Genomic DNA, 22,482 nt, shown 5'->3' with positions numbered 1-22,482 from the left:
ACTTTCATCCTTAATTTCAAACAATGGTCAAAGAATCGTGACAACCCTGGATTGCGAGAGAAGCAAGGAGCTACACATGACTTCATGTCTAGAGGTAGAATTCTGTGGGGGTGCTGTCTCGTATTCTAAGAAGGGGACTAATAAATTAATCATCTTTTAATAGTGGACGTTCACCCCTGCCCACCTTACATCATTTTTTATCCCCAAGTATTCCCTTCTTTCTCTGCGTGATGTAATTCACCATTTATACATAAAAAGTAAAGTCCCACATTTGTTAAATATTTGAAAGAAAAGCTTATAATAAATTTCTTAAGGCTTAATGCTCATTCTATGTATTGTTTCACTGTATCACAGTGGCCTGTAGAGAAACAAGTCTTGACAAACTAGTGATTGATATTAGGAGCAACATCCCACCAGTTGGGGTAAGATAACATACAATCAAGTCAGACTCTGACAACAGATTAATTCCGTCATATGACCAGCATAAGTTTCTGTGTTCCTATTATAACCTGGAATCTTCTCCAGCGTACCCTTCATTACGTAAACTACAACTGCTGGATCAGCTCCAGGTGTCACAGACGAGGTTTCTGTTGTTGGTCCTGCAGGTGCTTGAATCCATGGTAAGATCACATGACCAGCAGCATGGTCCATCCTCATGTCATCATTCTCAAGACCAAGTCATCACCACTAGTGTAAAGATCATGAATGATCCTCTAAACCAAAGCTGTCTGTGACTTGAGCCAACAGTCAAGAGCTCCGATCTGCTCAAATCTCTTTGGTCTTATAAGCAAATAAATGTTCTCATATTAACAATTGACACGAACATCCACTGGCAATGATGTCAGTTCAGGTTAGTAGGTTTAACTGTTTTTGACACAGATTGCCATAGTCAAACTACAATGAGTAATGGACCCTAGAGTGGCCGATAGTGTGAAAGTGATCCAAATATCACTAAAATATCACTATCAATAAAATTGTTTATTCTAAGAACACTTCCATATGAGGTCGCATCAGGTTGACCCTGAACGAAATTTAACCACCCAATCTAAATGTCTTGGTTCCTGCTTTCTAAAGATGTCAGCTTTCTAAGATCTGATTTTAATGAGAATAGAATGGTCCAAGGTGTACCACCAGACCAGTCCCTGCTGGCAGTTGAGCTTCACAAATGATCCCAATAGTGCTGCATAGTATAAACTGTGGCCACCATGAGACCACTAGTTAGCTTCATTAGAAAGTGAAAAAAAAAGAAGAAACCCTGAATTTAAACTGAACTTGATTGCATCTACGATGTGGTGTGGATCAGAGGAATGGCATGATGTTCAGGTCCAGCACTGCACAGGGCATATTCAGTTCAAACTTAGTGACAACGTCTGGGTGTAGCACACCGAACTTTCCAACTGACTTGCCGCAAACAAGAATCTCCGCACATCTTCCAGGGAAATATGAAGGATCTGGAAAACAGAATTGGTATGTGTCACACTCAGCAACTATAGCAGTTTGTAAATAATCGAATCTGGAGTAGACAATCCAGTGATTGATATCATGAGCATCAATCCACCCAATTGGGATACGATGACATGCATCAACCAAGTCAGCGAGCCTGACCACCCGATCCCATTAGACGCCTATTACGACAAGCAGAAGCTACCTGGGTCTGGAACATAAAAGGCAAAATTGTTCTGAGATCAACAAGTTAGGTTCTTGTTTTGAATCAAGGGAGGGATGCAATGCAATTGAGTAATCTGAGAATGTTGATGTATTAGTATTGTTATTAAAACGTAACATACATTGAAAAGACATTGGCACCATCCTATGTGATGTGAACCTTCCCAGCCTGAGAGATGTGGACCCTACCAGGGGACCCACCTTGAGCCTCAGTGATTGTGGAGGACCCACCTTGAGCCTCAGTGATTGTGGAGGACCCACCTTGAGCCTCAGTGATTGTGGAGGACCCACCTTGAGCCTCAGTGATTGTGGAGGACCCACCTTGAGCTTCAGTGATTGTGGAGGACCCACCTTGAGCCTCAGTGATTGTGGAGGACCCACCTTGAGCCTCAGTGATTGTGGAGGACCCACCTTAAGCCTAAGTGATGTGGACCTAACAGTGATGTGGACCCACTTGAGCCTCAGTGATGTGGACCAAACAGTGGTGTGGACCCACTTGAGCCTCAGTGCTGTGGACCTAACAGTGGTGTGGACCCACCTTGAGCCTCAGTTGTGTGGACCCACCTTGAGCCTCAGTGATGTGGAGGACCCACCTTGAGCCTAAGTGATGTGGACCTAACAGTGATGTGAACCTAACAGTGGTGTGGACCCACCAGTGGACCTACCTTGAGCCTCAGTGATGTGGACCTAACAGTGATGTGGACCTAAAAGATTGACCTACCTTGAGCCTCAGTGATGTGGACCTATCAGTGGACCTACCTTGAGCCTCAGTGATGTGGACCTACCTTGAGCCTCGGTGATGTGGACCTAACAGTGATGTGGACCTAAAAGATTGACCTACCTTGAGCCTCAGTGATGTGGACCTACCAGTGGACCTACCTTGAGCCTCAGTGATGTGGACCTACCAGTGGACCTACCTTGAGCCTCAGTGATGTGGACCTACCAAATGACCTACCTTGGGCCTTAGTGATGTGGACCTAACAGTGATGTAGACCTAAAAGATTGACCTACCTTGAGCCTCGGTGATGTGGACCTACCAGTGGACCTACCTTGAGCCTCGGTGATGTGGACCTACCAGTGGACCCACCTTGAGCCTCAGTGATGTGGACCTAACAGTGGTGTGGACCTACCTTGAGCCTCGGTGATGTGGACCTACCAGTGGACCTACCAGTGGACCTACCTTGAGCCTTGGTGATGTGGACCTACCAGTGGACCCACCTTGAGCCTCGGTGATGTGGACCTACCAGTGGACCTACCTTGAGCCTCGGTGATGTGGACCTACCAGTGGACCTACCTTGAGCCTCGGTGATGTGGACCTACCAGTGGACCTACCTTGAGCCTCGGTGATGTGGACCTACCAGTGGACCTACCTTGAGCCTCAGTGATGTGGACCTACCAGTGGACCCACCTTGAGCCTCGGTGATGTGGACCTAACAGTGGTGTGGACCTACCTTGAGCCTCGGTGATGTGGTAGCCAGTCTTGGCATCTCTTGTGATCTCCAGCAGCTGCATCACTCTATCCAGGAGTCCGTGGATGACCTCAAACCCTGCCGTCTTGTTATAGTTGACAGCACAGAGACGTCTCTCATTCCTGGCACCAACATCTAAAAAAACAATATTGGTCAAAAATCAAATAAATCATAAATTATGACTTCTTTAAATGGCATTTAGAAGCTGGTGTGATGAAGAAGGGAGATAGTTCTATGTACGACTTCTTTATTACAATTACATTTATATGGCCTAATGGTGGTCAACATTGCAGTCGACAATAGATCAGTGACATCACAGTAGCCTGTGGCCTAGACAGGAAAAGCTGTGTTTAGCATGTTCAAGACATAAACAAAGATGAAATGTGAATAGAACCCGCAGACACAGCAGTAAATCCAGGGCTTCACAAAACCAAATTGCATTTTATCATATGTTTGTTTAATGCCCAGTCAGCAACTTTCCAACTCTATGACAGTATCCTGTAACTAACCTAGTCGGAACCAGACAAACCAGTCATTGATATCATGAGCAATGTTCACACAGGTTCTGTAAACAATTAACCAGGTCCGACCACCCGATTCAATTTGATTGCCACTAAATTTTCTACCCCTTATAACAAGCAAGATACCCAAGATAATATATTTATTAAAAAAATCCTATGGTTTTTCGAGGCAACATAATGGATCAGTTGATTTGGGTGATGGTGTGTCAACACACCCAGATTGTGTGGATGGTTGCTCATAATATCAATCACTGGACATAACTGGCCCTTGTTCGATTATTTACAGGCCATCACGAAGTACAGCATTAAAAGACACTCACACACATAACAAGCAAGAAGGTAACACACATAGCAAGTCTCCCTGTCTGTTGTTACTAGGAAACTATAACATGATGTGAGACAGGTCGTTTGATAGTGAGGTAGCCTGTGATGATGATGAACTTTGTAAGTACTGGCCAGTAGGAGTGAGTGAGTGAGTATGGTTTTACACCGCTTTTAACAATATTCCAGTAATATCACAGTGGGGGACACCAGAAATGGGCTTCACACATTGTACCCATGTCGGGAATCAAACTCGGGTCTTCCGTGTGACAAGCGAACGTTTTAACCACTAGGCTACCAGACTGTCCCTGGCCTGTGATGAACATCTAACAATTAACGCACCTTGGCAAGACCAACAAATAAATTGTTTACATATCAACTCATTGCACTTTTAAATGAAAAAAACTTACCAGTTTGTGAGTCCTTGAGGACAACATCTGAGATCTCAAACAGTCGGAGTGGTAGCGGCATATTCTTGTTGAAGTAAACAGTCTTCAGAATACCAGGAAGAAGGGTTGTCCGGGCAACCTGTTGAGATAATCATGTCTTGTAAAAACAGCACTGGTCACTGTTAACAGTGGAAGTTGCAGCTGACTAATTTTGTTTGTTTGTTTGTTGTTTAACGCCGCACTCAGTAATATTCCAGCTATATGATGGCGGTCTGTAAATAATCGAGTCTGGACCAGACAATCCAGTGATTGATATCATGAGCATCAATCCACACAAATGGGATACGATGACATGCATCAACCAAGTCAGCGAGCCTGACCACCTGATCCTGTTAGTAGAACAACAACGTTATACCATTCTTCATATCATATCTTTGGTCTAAACTGTGAGTTGTTAAAAGTATATTGTCTTGTTTTTCCCACCCAAATATCTAAAAGAGTAAGGGTAGAACTTATACATACCAATGATAAAATAGTCAAGTAGATATCAGGTATGTCAATACTGTTTTTGACTAATACTATGTCCATACTATTTTGGACTTTCACATTGCAACTTCCAATATGCCATTGATAATCCCCCTGGTGAGAATGGCCTCCTAAGGCTTCACAAGTACCTGGAACTCCTGTGTTTTGGGGTTGGCGATGTGAACTGCAGGGATGTCTTCTAGCTTCCGACACATCTTGTCCGACAAATCATCCCGGGAACACTGAACATACAATCAGTTTTATACTTGATTATCACCACTGTACGTTGATAACTGAAATTCATATGAGATCTAATTTTTGTGCATACTACGCAAAAAATGACGAGTTAATTTGCTAAATTTAATCTTCACTGTGAGTGAGTGAATGGGTGGAAGAATGTTGCCATAAGCTGCATCACAGTTACATCCCAACTGTCATGACCATATCACTGTTATCACACCCACCTGTAAATAATCATATTCAAGACCCAACCAGTGGCTGAAGGCATGAGCAACGATCCATGCCATGGTTTGTTTGTTAGTTGGTTGATTGGTTTAACTTTACTCTGAACAGAACTATGTCGCTGCTTGATTTGGGGAGAAAGTCCAAAGTGATGTAGGTCACAGATAAAACCCACAAACATGGGTATGGTGCTGACAAACCTAGAAACATGATCAGGACCAATCTCATTAAAATCAGATCTAAGTTTTCGCTACCGCTAAACAAAGATCTGAGGACATCCCATTACGGGTCACGTCAGAACGACCTTTCACGTATTTTGACCGACCAATGAAATGACTTGACAACAAATCGACATTGGCCAATCAGAAGGCAGCTTTCTTGAGCTTTACGACACTAGTTTCAAACTGGCGACTACGCTTCGAAACATATTTTGACGTATTCTCGATTAAAAATTTTAAAACTGATAAGAAGAACATTCTAGAATGGCTTTTAGATGGCCTAGATTGTATGGATATTATCATAAAACCTGTGTCTGTCGTTCGGAATACCCAGTGTTTAATATATCATGGTTGCATGATTAGAAAACACATTCCTACTGTCGCTTTCATGATCTGGGAAGCGACGCTCTGATTGGTTGGATGAAAGGTCATTCTGATGTGAACCGTAATGGGATGTCCTCAGATCTTTGTTTAGTGACAAGGCGATAGCGAGAACTAAGATCTGATTTTAATGAGAATGGATCAGGACGGATCTGGATTAGCCACAATCACAAATTTCTGGTAAACCAAAGTGACAGAATTCTGCAAGATGAATTGCGTCACCTTCATGGACTGTACCACCGGTGCCCTCTAGTTTTAACATGACTTTATGGAACAGCACCAGTGTTTACTAATTTGACAAGACTGGTGTTCTTGGTGTCAATGTTCAGACAAATGGGAACTGTGAAATGTTTCCAAGGCCACCTACTCACCAAAGCAAAAGTGAGCGCCTCTGTGAACCCTGAGGATGCGACCTCGTATCTGAGTTGGTCCGTCAGCTTGTTGATGGGGAACTGATGTCCGATGGTGTTGCAGTTGGGAACTGTCATCTTTATGTTGTCGTAGCCATATGCTATAGCCACGTCCTCGTAGATGTCACATGCATGGATCACATGTGCAGAGAGTTAAGTCATCATAACAACAGATCTGGAGTATCACAGGACACATTGATAACTGTGTGTCTCTGAGGGGACAAAATGCAAACAAATAACAAGCCTTTAATTTCCAAGGTAATCCAATGACATTGTCAAAATCATAACATGTTTCTAATGGCTATTTTCCACCAAAACATTAACTATGGCAAGTGCTACATAAAACCTAGGTCATCTTAAGGCTTAAAAAAATAAAAGAATTGGTCCTCAGGCAATGACTTTTGAAAATATAGTGCGGGCAGGCGGTGTTTTTTTTGGTCTTTATTTTGCTTGTTCAAACTTGTATGTAACCAAATAAACAGTTGTGTACCATCAACCTGGGAAAGGGCCTCCTGACATAAACAAGCATACAAACCCCTATTGACGCCATGACCATAACACGAGATACACAGTAAAGCAGTGCCCATGTAAAGGGAGGTAACTGTGTGCTTTATTGGATCGCATTGCTTTAAAGTATTAGGATTATTAATAAAAAAAATTAAATGGAAATAAAAACGAACCGTGCAGCAGACTTTTTGATGATGCGACATTGTCTGAGAACCAAGACTATCATCTTTTTTAGCCTAAGCCATTTCTTAATTGCCTATTTTCCAACTAAATAAAGTTCATATACTTCAACAATTCATCCCTGTCTTGTACAGAAACTAGTTCAAGCCATTGCAACACTTCTCAGGGAAGTTCAAAAGTCCTGGCATTTTGGAAGATGTGCAAACACGGAGTTTCACTGATAACTGAAATATGCTCTGTCACAGGTGTGTGTTTGCCTAGGTGGTTGCCTGTAAATTAAAAAAACAGGGCTACTCATACTACTTTCATGACACTCTTAAGGCTACTGTCAGCACTATTGTTAATTTGTAAATTTCAAAATAGGGCGAATCATATTAATTTCATTACACACTTTAGGTAAAGTGTCAGCACAAGAGTCCATTTGTTGATTTCATGATTTCCTGCATTAAATCATGTGCTTGTACCAAAACCATACTTTCTAGATACATATCATATAAATACAACGTGTACAATAGTTGCTGAGACAAGGATATCACTTCTGGTGGGCGGGATCTCGACTCGGATGGTCTTGCCATTGTCCACAACCTCGCTCTCTAAACACATCTTCGTCAACAGTCTTGCCATTTTCTCTGCTTCAAGGCTGAAAGAGGATTACATCATTCAAACTTCCCTCCAATGAGAATATGTTATAACTTATAACATAAAGCATTTTTATGAAGCAACTATATTTAATTATCATTGCATTAATTGAATATTTCAGATAGCTACACCATAAACCGCAAAGAACAATGAAGAATGAAGCATGGTTTATTTCATAACAAAACATTGTTATATCATAACATCATTTCTGGAGATTCGAACATGCAACGGCAACTTGATGACGTCGTTAATTGGACGACATTTTGTTTTAGAGGGAAGTGTCTCGTGACTTGTTCCCCATAGATGTAGCTGGGCAATGCAGATAAACACAATGGCTGAACGATCGCATTCAAAAGTGGGAAAGATATGACAATCGGTTTTGGAAGAAAAGCTACAGACAATTGACTTGAAAATTGTGAGAATATCCAAATACCAAACTGTTAATAAATTGGACTTGTCGAACATTGTTGAGGTCAAATTGTATTCAGGGAGTTATCATTATTTAAATATGAGTAAATGTTTTTGAAGCATTTACATTTTATTGACATCATTAAAAAGGCTGTACAAAATATTGATATCTCATGTAAGAAATAAATGATTCACTGTCGTTGTTTATCATGCAAAAAAACACTGCTGGAGGAATAAACCACTTGGGGTTGGTCCCGTCATGGTTTATTCTCCCTGCAGTGTTGAATTGCACTATAAACAACTCCCACTCGTCACTTATTTCTTTAATAGGTACATGACAGCCTGTAAATAGTCAAGTCCATCCAGACAATCCAGTGATCAATATTGTGACCAACTGTCCATTTCGCCTGGGTATGTTGACACGCTATCAACCAAGTCACCTTGTCTGACCACCCGATACATTTGGCTGCCTTTACGAGCAGCATAGGTGGCTGGGGACCAATTCTTACCTGGAATCCCCATGGTAGGATCAATATTTGATCACATCGTAAACATTGGGTAGGTGAGTAGGTGGGTCGAGAGTGAGTGAGTAGTGGGGAGTGATTGTGTGGAGGGAGAGATTGTTTTGTTTGTTTGTTGTTTAACGCTGCAATCAACAATATTCCAGCTACATGACAGCAATCTGTAAATAATTGAGTCTGGACCAGACTATCCAATGACTGACATCATCTGCATCAATGTACGGGATACGATGACATGTCAGCGAACCTGACCACCCCATCTAGTGAGTCACCTCTTACGACAATCATAGTTGTCTCTTAAGGCAAGCATGGGTTGCTGGATACCTATTCTAATCCAGATCTTCTTGGGTCAGAGTGAGTGAGAGGTGGGGGGGGGGGAAGGGAGGGAGCTGGATGTGATTCCACATTTACTGAATCAGCTTCATGTAACGATGCTGTATTCCCTATGACATTGTCTGATTTCCCACAATTCTGTATCAGCAGACAAGCACTTCCAGGTTTCAGATGTGCCATCAAATCAAACAGGTGAACATGCTTACTTTATTCCAACTCGCTTATTGGTTTCCTGGACATCAATAGTCTCATGACGATATGTCAACAACTGAAATATACAACATGTGAAATACAATTAAACAACCTGTTCCTAGTAACTGTGTATCAGTATATACCTTTACTGTGTTAAAGTGAGTGACTGAGTACGGTTTTACGCCGCTTTTAGCAATATTCCAGCAATATCATGGCGGGGGACACCAGAAATGGGCTTCACACATTGTACCCATGTCGGGAATCGTCTTCGGCGTGACGAGCGAAAGCTTTAACCACTAGGCTACCCGACCGCCCCTTTTTACTGTGTTAAAAAGACAAAAGCCTTGGCTAATGATGCAAGTATTGAAGTTAAGAAATATTTCACTTCTATCACAATTATTAATTCAATGTTATCGATGTGACATGTCCAAAAGTATCTGATTACATGTATACGCTTACCGGATACACGACTTTAGAACCATCTGGATTCACAACTTCTGCACTTTCAACACTGAAAATTGTAAAATATTAATATCAAATTCTCAGAAGAGGACTACGCTACGTTTGTTGCTTGTTTTAACAACACACTCAGCAATATTCCAGCTGTATTACAGCTGCCTGTATATAATCCAGTCTGGACCAGACAATCCAGTGATTGTGGTACAATAACATGCCATCAATTGAGTCACTCAGTCTGACGGCCCAATCCATTTGGTCACCTCTTACGATCAGTATAGGTTGTTGGGAACCTATTCTAACCCAGAATCAGGGCAAATATGAAGGATCTGGAATACTGAATCTATTTGTTTGTTTGTTTGTTTGTTTGTTTGTTTGTTATGTCACTCTCAGCAATATGATGGCAGTATGTATGTAAATAACTGAGTCTGGACCAGACAACCCAGGAATTGATATTGTGATATGACGACACACTGTCAACCAAGACCAGCTGATCCATTAGGTCATCTTTGACAACCAGCAGAGGTTGCTGGGGACCGATTATTACCCGGAATCCCCACAGGACCAGATTCTGTTATGTTTGTTTGTTTGTTTGTTGTTTAACGCCTCACTCAGCAATATCCAGCGATATGACGGCTGTCTGTAAATAATCAAGTCTGGACCAGACAATCCAGTGGTTGACATCATGAGCATCGATCTACGCAATTGGGATGTGATGACATGCATCAACCAATTCAGTGATGCTGACCACCTGATCCCGTTAGTCGCCTCTTACAACGAACATCGGTTGCTGAAGACCTAATCTAAACCAGATCTTCACGGGACCCATTATATGAGCATGATACCTCCTGCTACATGTCAAGGCAATCTTACGTGAAGGGTTCCGCACAGTATTCACTGAACATGGTGACCAGTGAGTCCAGAGTGACCTGCGCCTTGTACAGATCTGTTGCCGTTGCCTCGATGAACACATTCCGTGTGTTCAGGGTAATCCTTGTGTGAAAACCTGCAGGGAAGGACAATATCAGTTAAAAGTGAGTGAGTGAGTTGTTTTTTACGCTGCTTTTAACAGTATTCCAGGTATATCACGGCGTGTCAGCTTAATGTGGGAGGAAAGCCTGAAGTGATGCAGGTCTCAGACGTTTACCACTTTGGTGAAACCCAAGTACGGGTATGGTGCTGACAAACCTAGAAACAAAATCGGGACGAACCGGGTTTCGAACCCACAATCATAGGTTTCTGGCGTGCCCAAGGGACACAACTCTGCACAGCGAATCGCAGCGCCTTATACGACTGGGCCACCCGTGCCCCCATATCAGTTACAAACATCACAAAGATTCTCATCAAAAATTACTGTTGTGAACATTTTGTTGGGAACAATACACAAACCAGCAGGAATATGAAATTAAAAAGTTTGAAGTTGACATTTTTATTGACAGTAGGAAAATGACACTGTAAATTTTAGGAACATTATAAGTACTGGCCAGTAGGTTTTACGCCACTTTTAGCAATATTCCAGCAATATCACGGCAGGGGACACCAGAAATGAGCTTCACACATTGCACCCATGTCGGGAATTGAACCCTGGTCTTCGGCATGACGTGCGAACGCTTTAACCCTGGCCAGTAAGAAACGAACATTTAAATTTTAAAGTTTTATCCACATTTCTATTGACAGTGAAATCTTGTTTATCTGAGACTCCATAGACTTGACACATCATTTAAATGACTGAGAATGGTTTTACACATTTTAGCAGAATTCCAGTGGTATGGCAGGGGACACCAGAACTGGGCTTCCTACATGGTGGGAATCAAACACCGGCCTTAAGTGCAGCAAGTTAATGCTTTAATCACTTGGCTACTCCATAGCCTATATCACTTAAAAGAATTGAATTTCTTGCAGAATCCTTGTGACACAGTGGTGTTACATGTGCACACTGCTTGTTTCAAATTACGGATATAGTCATACAACTTATTTTCATTGTCCTGAGGTTTTTAACTTGACAACTTTGAACTGTACTTAACTTCTCTGTGTATCATATAGAATACTACAGTAGTATAGACAATGGGGGTATTGTTATGACGGGGGAAGGCGATATGTCCCAATTATTCATACTACAACTGGCAACAAGAATTAACTTTGAAAACTTATTATAACTATTGAGTGAATGAGTGAGTGAGTAAGGTTTTACGCCCCTTTAGCAATATTCTAGCAATATCACGGCGGGGGAACCAAAAAAGGGCTTCACACATTGTACCCATGTCGGGAATCAAACCCGGGTCTGCGGCGTGACGAGAGAACGCTTTAACAACTAGGCTACCTTATCGCCCCTATTATAATTATTGGAAAGTGGTTGATATAACATAGTGTTGTAAGACCACAGGGCAACACATTCATATTGTATGGTTGTGTCACACTGGTAAATGTGTGGCCACCTATTTTCCATGTTCACGAGACTTCAACTTAACTTTTCACAGAATAGTAAGAAAACTTGTAAAAATGGAGCATTCATGAAAAAGTGTTTTTTTATATATTTTTTGTTTATATTGTACTTGCAATAATAAATTCAAAACTAACCAATTTACGTCTGAAATTAAAAACAAATGTAATTTCATATTTTACCTTTAATGTTTTTTGTAAATGCTTCACGTTTACTGAACTTTTCTATTAATGACATGTCTGTGCAGGGTGACAGACAGACTTGCTACATATCAGCTACCCAGGTCTATGACATTACCATTGATTATAGGAGGCATGGAGAGTACCACGTTGTTTTGGTCGTAGATGACGGGGTAGACAGGAGAGTCTCGAATGATGGGAAGATAACCCTTCAAGTGACTGTCAGTCTGAAACATCAACATTGGGATTTGATGTGCAGGAAAGATCAATGTCATTAAAATCATTTTGTTCTCGCTCTGCTTGATAAAGATCTGAGGACATCTCATTAAGGGTCACTTCAGAATGACCATTAATCCGATCAATCAGAGCATCACTAGCCAGGAAAGTGACATTCAGAAAGAGATTTTCAATCATGCAACATCGAAAAGGTCAACATGGAGTATTCCTATGGACAGTTACGGGCTATACAACTGAGTCCATCAAATCATCGCCTGTCTCTCGCTTCAATTTGATAAACATTTGAACAGAAGAGACTTTACAATGCCCGTGGGAAGTACTGCCGTACAATCTCAGCCATCTATTAGACATTGTTCCAAAAAAATGTTCTATTGTTCAGTTTTCAAATTTTGAATCAAAAAAGACTTTTTGAATTCTCAAAGTAGTCTCGAACAGAAATGGCCTGTTTGAAACGAGAGCCGTATAGTTTGAGAAAGCTGGTTTCGGATTGGCATTTCACTGGTCTGTCAAAGTTTGTGAAAGGCCGTTCTGACGTGACCTGTAATGGGATGTCTATCAGTAGAGAAAACTCAGATCTGATTGTAAAGACGATTGAGGAAAGAGTGTGTATCTGGCATTTTCAGGCTATATCTTGTTCCAAAGGAATATATATGTTTGAAATCTGTAGCCATTGTAGCACAATTAAACAATCTCTGACATCATCACAGCGGCCACTGCCAGACTTTGTTCTGGAAATCAATATCATTTCATGAGCTCACATCACATTCCATAACTATCACATTTTGCAGGAAGAAACAAAATCTTTAAATTCTAAAAATGCCTTGGTAATAATATGTATTTTTTTAATGCTGCACTCAGCAATATTCCAGCTATATGATGGTGGCCTGTAAATAAGTTTGTCTGGACCAAACAATCCAGTGATTGATAATATCAGTAAAACACAATCATCCAAGTCACCGAGTCTGACCAACTGATCCACTTAGTTTGCTTGGGGCCTGTTCCAACTTGGAATAGTGATGGGGTGCAATGATACAGACATCTTCCCGAGGCAAGGGAGTTAACTGACTTTAAAAGTCCAGTTTCCACCCTTGCCCAACTAGGCTGGAATTCCTGGGCTCGATCGTAGCGCCAGTGGCTATTACGAGTTATGTCCCTTCTATGCCTCTCCTATGGACCAATCAGATTCCACCTCTCGTATCACTTGCATTTGCTTTAAACAAAATGGCAGTGCCCAGTCAAGACTTGATCGATAATCAAGATCTATATTGTCATAAAACAGGTCTTACATCGCGAAGTGCATCAAATCACGTGAGCACCCTTGTTACGACGTAAATTGTAATAAAACGGTAAATTGTAATACTTGCAGCAAATTGTAATAATTTTGACGTGAATTGTAATAACAACGTAAATTGTAATAATATTTGACGTAAATAGAGGTTATCACGCGAGTGTGTCTGGGGATGGTAAATATCCTGCATTAGGAATAAACATTGTATTTAGGGACCTTATATCTGCATGTTAGTTTACGAACCGGATTTTGATTTCGGTGGGCGATTTTGATTGGACTGTCCAATGCACAGCCAAGTTCGGTAAGGGTGGAAACTGGACTTTTATAGTCAGTAAACTCTCTTGTCTCGGGATGATGTTATATAGAACATCTTTTTACTGTTCATATTTCTGACAGACGTGTTCCGTCCAAAATATACAAAACTTAACAAGTACACACAGTGAAGCTTAAGACATTTGACTTCCATAACGCCAACAAGAGACAATACCCCTGAAGATCCAGGTTACAATAGGTCTTCAGCAACTCCTGCTTGTCGTAAACGGCGGCTATGCTTGTCGTAAAAGGTGACTAACTGGATTGGGTGATTCATGTCATCATATCCCAATCGATCAATGCTCATGATATCAAACACTGGACTGTCTGGTCCAGACTTGATTATTTAAAGACCGCCATCATACAGCTGGAATATTGCTGAGTGCATCATCAAACAACAAACAAACAAACAAAGTCTGTCACCAATAATAGCAATGCACATCTCACCGAAAACTTCTCCATTATTTCTGGGGCTGTCATCTCAGTGTCCAGGTTCAGGGCCCTGAACTTGATCTCTGCTGGTGGTTTGGCATTGAAGGTGAAAGGTCCCTGGATGGTGTCAAGGTCATGTGTACCTATAGCAACCAGAGTTCTTCTCCTGCAAATACATTACAGGAGCATTATGTTATTAATTGTCAACAACACAGACATATGAATATAATATAATGACACATTTTGAAAATGCATATTCGATTTTTTTTAAATATTTTGCAAATGGCTACAAAAAACAAATTATGTTATACGAGGTATTAAGGCATGAAATAATTGTGACGTGTGGAGATCTGTCAATTTGTCGATCCCATGATCGTGTACAATCCAACAAAGGATGACGATCCCATTCATGAAGTTCAGTCAACAGTCGGCGATCACTTGCTCGATGACGATCGTCCTGTTTTCGGTCAGCCAATTTTATCCTTCACTCACGGACGTACATACAATATGTCTTTGCTTCACTGAACATTTGAAAAGTTCTCACACATTACTTCATGAACAAGTCTCTCTCAAAATGAAGATTCACAACTCAACTCTAAGAGGTTTTATTGTTACAAGAAATTTGCAAAAATCCCAGTCAGCAAGGTCAAGGGCAACAACGCTGGAAGAACAAACCTGCAGAGGTTCTGATGAAGCTTCTCCTGGAGGTCGATGAAGTTCCTGTAATTCTCCTGAAATGATACAGCAGTTAGCTCAGTGATGAATCATTATCATGTGTGTTTGTTGTTTAACACCACACTCGGCGATACTCTAGCAACATGACAGCGGCCTGCAAGTATCACTTGATTCAAATAAAACTGTTTTCTATTGTGCCGACCCCCCCCCCCCCCCCGATCCACACTGTCGGATACACTGACACGCAATCAACTAAGTCACAGAGACTTCTCACTCAATCTCTTTCGACTAGCAATAGAGTGAGTGAGTGAGTTAATGCTTTACGTCACATCGGCAATATTACAGCCATATCATCTAGCAATAGAGGACCAATTATAACCTTGGTCAGAGGGTCAAGTACCATACAATATCTTACAAGCTACAGGTAATTCCTTGTAAATAAGGATAATTCTTTCAGCATTTGTCATCTATTCACCAGACAAAGTTAACCAGGACCCACTTGCACAAACAGATCTCAGCACTACGACCACTGTAAGTCCATGTTAAAGTATGGGAGTTATGGCATCGTAGTGCTGAGATGTCCTTGTGCAAGTGGGCCTTAGTGTCCAAGGTCATCTGTAAAAATAAAAAATATCTTGATTTTATTTCTTCAGCTTACACTTTGTGAAGGTATATTGGTATACTTACTGGTGTAAATTTTATGTTTCTCAGAGTGGCTGCAACAGCATACGGTCGAATTCTGGCAGTCTGTAACAGTACAATAGGTGAGGTGAGGTGAAATTGGGTTTAACATCGCGTCCAGGATTATTGCACTTATATAGCGACGTGCATGCACGTGTATGTGTGTGTGTGGCTGCTTGTACTAGTCCGGACTGATGCCGATTTATAGTGCTAGCTCACTGAGATACCATGCCGCAGTTTAACATGAATACCCCACTCAGACACAGTATACTGACTCCGAGCCGACCAGTCCTTGTTTTAGCCCCTTAATGCCGAGCGCCAGACAGGGTAACAACAAGTACAATCTTTTAACGTCTTTTTGTATGACGCAGCCCGGGATCGAACCCCGGACCTTCCGCTCTCCGGGCGGACGCTCTACCACAAGACCACGGAAACAGTACAATAGAGTGTCGCTAGTTTGAGCTGGTAACAGACACTGACAAAACAAGCTGAAACGTGTGTTGAATGACTTTGACTTCAATCATCAATATGCATGTTATTATAGCAAAACAATACAAGGTTTGCAAGAAATACTATCCATCAAGCAGATACAGATTTTTATGTAGGACAGGCAAATTGGGGGGAAAATCAATATTTTCTTAAAAAATTGGTTCTTCCAATAGTTCATATTAGCCTAAATTCTGATGTATTTTAACATTGCATTCAGTGCAAAATTTAAAACTAAGCATTTAAACCTCTTCCGCTTCATTGTTCATGTTATCAGTGATATACAAGTCACCTCCACAACATAAGCAATAACTATATTAACATGAATTTGGGGAAATTTTGATTCCAATTTGGGTTTTTTACCGACAGTTGCTGCAGACTATTAGCCTTAGTGAGTGAGTGAGTATGGATTTACGCCGCTTTTAGCAATATTCCAGCAATATCACAGCGGGGGACACCAGAAATGGGCTTCACACATTGTACCCATGTCAGGAATTGAAACCGGGTCTTCGGCGTGACGAGCGAACATTTGAACCACTAGGCCACCTGACCGCCCCACTATTAGCCTTAACAATTGCCTCTGAGCAGGTTTAGATGAACCCTGAACTAATAACTTCTCCCACTGACAACATATGTACATACATCTGGTAATATAATCAGCTGCTGCATCGAGCCACTAGAGGGAGCCACTGCCTTGTATCGTGGAGCTTTCATCCTGAAAATAGGATATGTCACCATTTGAACCTGCTGTTCCAGTGAGCATCTTAATATTATCATTGTTGTCCGAATAAGGATGTTGATGGCATGTGATTAACATGCAAACATTGAAGTAATTAACATCAATTATGAGAACAAATGAACATTTTCTGCAATTAATTCAGAATCTTTCCTGTGTCATTTTTTAGTGTCATACATTTCAATACTAGTAACACTCAAGACAACTGCATTTTCAAGAAAGACCTTTTTTTTTTATAATCATAACAATAAATACACTTCTGTCCAAGAGTGACAACAAGCCACTTACTTCTCCAGAAAGACCTGTAGTCCACGAACAAGCCCCTCCAGACACAGCAAGTCATATCTGAAAACAAGATTCATCATCTAGTCAATATGTCCAAGGATATTAAATAACAAATTGCAAGTGCCTCTATGGCATTTGATTGGCGAACCAAGCAAATATTGTTTTCCGTTTATGTTTCCATGAAATGTTTTTTAGCCACTCCCACTAATGGACAACTGTTTCCTGATTGGCTGATATTGTTTGTTCATTATTCCATGGATTTATACAGTTTAGACACCATTTGTTACATTTATACCTCCCTCAATGCAGGGTATTGATTAAATATTCATTAAATTCTTAAATATCAGTTATTTTATGGTTAGAAGATGGTTGCTAACACATTAGCCTGGCTCTGGTTTAGGCTTGGAATTGTAACAGATTCTACATCCTCACTGTATCACAAAGTAGAGGAAACAATCATCTGATCAACAGTGTTACAAATACCCTCTTCTTTCTGTACCATTAAGCATGGAATAACAACATGTACTGTCCACAAATTTTTTAGGTAGTTTAAATGTTGAAAATAATGTCCCTTGTTCTCCAGTAAGCCCACAAGACCAGGGACAAACATCAGCAGGCCATGTCCTAGGGGTGTCACGATTCACCAACGTATAGCGATGTTACAATATAATAATGATATGACTACCCATGTATCGATTCAAGTTCAAATACTGTATTGACTTTCAAAAGTAATATCCATTACGTTTTGCAATAATCCATGCTGATTACAATTGAGGCTAATATTGAATATTTTACAGTAAATTGTATATTCATAATTATTTATCCTATCGCACAGTTTGCACTTGCGATTTTATATACCTTACCGATGCAAGGGAGTTAACTGACAACGAAAGTTCAGTTTCCACCCTTGACAAACTAGGTTGGAATTCTGGAGTTACAGTTTGGCTGGACTAACGAGTCTATGCATAGTCCAAACAAAATCATGTAAAAACTAGACATCCAGTTCGTAAACAACATGGATTTCAACGTGCAGATTTGCAAGTCCTGGGTGTCGACAGATATTTTGCAAATCTTTTCATGTTTTTAATAAAGATGTCATTTGTTGCACTTCGTGGGGTATGATCCATTTTTTACAATCTTGATTATCAACCAGATCCTCTTGACTGGGCGCCACCATTTTGTTTGAAGCAAATGCAAGTCATATGAGAGATGGAATCTGATTGGTCAATAGGTGGGACATAGAAAGGATATAACTCATTATAGCCACTGGTGCGCTACGATCGAGCCTGGAAATTCCAGCCTAGTTTGGCAAGGGTGGAAACTGGACTTTTAAAGTTAATGCCCTAGCTTCAGGAAGATGGATTGCAGTTACACAAGCCCGTATGGTTTGAAAGACAATGAGGGACCTTCTACCACAATGCGTACCTGTTGGCGGGCACCTCCACCTTGTACTCCACTGCATCTGATGCTCCAGACGCCTTCTCTTTCCCCTGCTCTCGTTCAATCTGCTCCTTCTCACTTGTCTGCAAGGAGAGGGAATGCCATGACACGTATTGTTTCTCTCGATATCAACCAATACAACACACCTGCAATGTTATCCCTAGCATATAAAACACAATTCTTATGGTCTTGATATTTACTGATACTTGCAAAGACTGTAATAGACAATTTCACAATTCCAATTTTATATGAATTAATGAAATAATTTTTATGTTTTTGTTCAACGGAATAATCAACAAATATTACAGTAAATAATCGAGTTTGGACCAGACAAACCAGTGATTGATAGTATGATCCACGTCATCGGGTTATGTCATCATGCTATCAATTGCAACCCAGATCCCCAGGCATGACCACCTGATACAGTAAGTTCCTTTGTATACTGGTAGTTTGCTATGAACCTATTCTAACCTAGAATCTCCTTGGCATTTGTCCATGGTTTACTGGAAAGCTATTAACCTCCCTCTTGGAAATATTTCCATGACAGACTGAGCTTAATTTACAAGATTCCTCAATGAATGAAATCTATTATTTGTAAGAAAGTGTCTGTTCTAGAGATCTACAATAAAAATAACATTCCACATCTGAGGTGCTGAATCAAGCAAGACCTGTGACTGGTAAAAAAACGTCAGCTGAAACTCAGCTCATGATAGATATGTTCAGGTGTGAAAGGAAACAAAGCTTATAACTGTATAAGGCCAGTCACAGACACAGAAGACCATCACCATTGCTACAGTGGCAGTTTTCATGGATGATATTCAACTTGGCTTTCTCAGAGAACACTTTTCAGCCACAAATCTGCAGCAAGTGTTAGTAAATAGAGTTTATTTTAATTCTCCGGTTTCTTCTTTGAGAAATTGATAGGCATTTAGAAGTTGGAGTACTAAGTAAGCATAGGGTATGTGGATGAACAACCTCTTTATTACAAAAAGGAGCGATGTTTTTGTGTAGGTTTTAACACCATTGTCAAGCATCACTTGCTTGATATTGGTGTCAGAACCTTCACTGAAACGTTGCTCCTTTTTGTACTCAGAAAATATCATATGCATTTATGAGGATGTTAGATACAGAGTATGCAATTTAGAAAATGAAAATATAACACTCACTAAAATATGTTTGACAGACTACAGGCTGCACTGAAAGAGAAGGATTACTTACCACTTCATCAAGTTCAATGCCAAATTCAAAACAGAGCTCATCAAACTCCTCATCAGCTGAAAACAAAAGGGTAATTTGTCATGCTGACAGCACTAAAATAATCTGTGAAGAAGGAAAGTGGTAAATAATGTTTGGACTAAATGAAGTTTCAAGCACACACAGAGATTCAAGACTCATCACAAACATGTGCTGATAAAAGAACACTGTCAGCATTAGCAATTGGCACTCATCAAATTGTCCTTGCAAAACTGCCCAATAGTAAAGGTATCCCAAGGACAGGTAGAATTTTGCCATTTATAAGGGTTTTGCTATTATGATATCATTTTAATACTAGTGGACTAAAACTGTTAGTTTCTATCGCTGATTCTGTTTCAGGGATGCAACTAGCTACCAGCTGATCTAATGTTAAAGGTCTCTTAGACCCTTCTGGCCGATAGTAGAATCTCAAGCTTTTAGGGGGGTGTCCATTCATGTTATCAATTGGTTATCACTATTCAGTTTAATTTGCATCCCTGATGTGAGTAATAATTGTCATCATTTACATGTATACGTCGTGGAAATTAAGGGGACTATGCTTTTGCTATGCTATGTATAGGCATGGGCCTACTGTCGGAGCTCACAACCAGGAGGTTTACACTCACAGTTTTCGAACACTTGTGTGCTACTTGTATTTTAGGAATACTCTGTCTAACACTTAGATTTCAAAGTTTTTACGACCTCTATATATATCTTCGGACCATCAAGTTTTTACGATCTATACACATATTTTCGGACCATCGTTTTTCGGACATCATAGATTTTCAGACGGCCATGGTTATCGTGATTACTCGTGCCATAACAAGGGGTGTGGCATCACACAGACATTGTAAATACTCAGATGATGACCTGTTTGTAAGATAAAGTCGTCTTTTATAAGTGAGTGAGGTGTTTTACAGTTGTTCTTGTTATAAACGAGAAAATTATAAATGTTTCTTAAGCATCCGAAAAGACGGGGATATCACAACTCAGCAAACCATTCACTGGTGCACATTATTCACGTCTTGCACTTATTCAGCTTGTAATTGCCATCATTTTCAGACATTTTAGGTAAGGTTAGATAGGGCCCCATAGATGTGTGTAAATAGTGCGAGACCTGAGCTTACCTACTGCATACCGTTACACATTCATGTCATCATACTTATCACAACATATTGATGAGACACCAAAACGGCAAAGATCAACAGCTGACCACGCCTTCTGTTAAAGCTCATAATCTATATCGCTTACTATACGTTCTTCCAAGTGCCCTGAACAGCTCGTCTCTCTGGACCGATATCGTCGGCATGATCGACTTGGTTGTTGTGTCAACGATTCGTCTGCAATACCTCTCTCTGAGGATATCCCAACCCTGTTTACCGGCTGATGAAACGTGCGACCAGTGAAAATATATTTATTACCCAAGTTGAAAAAGTCCTAAAGTATCAACTATTTTGTTTAGTTATTATATGTGTGAACTTGCAAATTTATCCCCAAACTCAGAAATGAATTAGTTTTTATAATAAATGCTGTGGGTCTCAAATAACAGTTATACAGGCAATATTTATTGTTCCCCGAACGCCATAATAGGGATACAATTCCAAGAGAATCAATTCGAAAGATCACCGGTACACATTTTATAACCTCCTTTACAAGAGACATGTGAGAAGAGTTATTTCCCTTGTTCTAACCCATGCAATGATTGTGAAATATGTTGATAGATACATGAAATAAGTCCTGTGTAACCAAATTGATACAATTTTATCATTATTTGGCGGCGTTCTTTGTTGTTTTATGTCTGGATCATACGTATATTGCGGAAAATTCTATGTTAATTGCCATCAAGAGAAATTAATGGCGACACAAAAATGCAATGTACAGGTTTGTAACTGTTTAGATAAGATAAAAAGTAATACAATCAAATGGCATTTCATGAAGAAAAAATATATAACAGGCCATGTCAGGCTGAGGGGCAAAAGAAAGTAAACGGGGTGTGTTTTGTTTTGTCATTGAAGAATGAAAGTTTTTAAAATGTGATTATGTCGTTTTATTCATGCAACCAGAGACCATATAATAGACTTTTATATGGTCTCTGATGCAATAGTTTATGCAAAGTAAAGCGTGGCTGGGTATATTTGCATAAAAATACACTGGTTCAATGAAGACTATATTCTCAAGTTCAGAAAACTTAGTCTTTCACACTGAACTATTTTTATATATATTTTTTTTTACAATTTGCTCTCGCAATCCGTCATATTTCGTTGTTTTGAAGTTTTGAAGATTCTGGTTTTAATTATAGTATTTTAAATAATTAATTCCTAATGATATTGACTGTGTGGCGAGGAGAAGTTTAGTTATAATTGATGTTATAATTGATGTAACTTGGTTGTGATGGCTATCGTTGGATTCAAATGTCAACATATGGTTTAGTAAGGTAAGGAACGGTCTAGGGGAGATAATC

At 40.2% G+C, this 22,482-nt stretch overlaps 1 protein-coding gene across 1 annotated transcript; it reads right to left on the bottom strand.

Annotated features, from left to right (window-relative positions):
• LOC124126861 (phenylalanine--tRNA ligase beta subunit-like) lies at positions 1–21,427 on the bottom strand. Its single transcript, XM_048394134.1, has 18 exons — positions 21,273–21,427; positions 20,007–20,062; positions 18,774–18,871; positions 17,352–17,408; positions 16,970–17,042; positions 15,848–15,907; positions 15,161–15,216; positions 14,501–14,651; positions 12,335–12,443; positions 10,471–10,603; positions 9,601–9,652; positions 9,156–9,217; positions 7,582–7,688; positions 6,323–6,504; positions 5,040–5,132; positions 4,387–4,504; positions 3,117–3,269; positions 1–1,451 (listed from the first exon to the last, which is right to left on the bottom strand). The coding sequence occupies exons 1-18, from the start codon at positions 21,328–21,330 to the stop codon at positions 1,300–1,302; spliced, it is 1,770 nt and encodes a 589-aa protein (XP_048250091.1). The 5' UTR covers positions 21,331–21,427; the 3' UTR covers positions 1–1,299.
• Between the last annotated feature and the right edge of the window lie 1,055 nt (positions 21,428–22,482).

The sequence above is a fragment of the Haliotis rufescens genome, unplaced genomic scaffold (genome assembly GCF_023055435.1).
Source record: "Haliotis rufescens isolate VD_foot unplaced genomic scaffold, xgHalRufe1.0.p SCAF_13, whole genome shotgun sequence".
Taxonomy (NCBI): Eukaryota; Metazoa; Mollusca; class Gastropoda; order Lepetellida; family Haliotidae; genus Haliotis; species Haliotis rufescens.
This window is presented reverse-complemented; position numbering and strand designations above follow the sequence as displayed.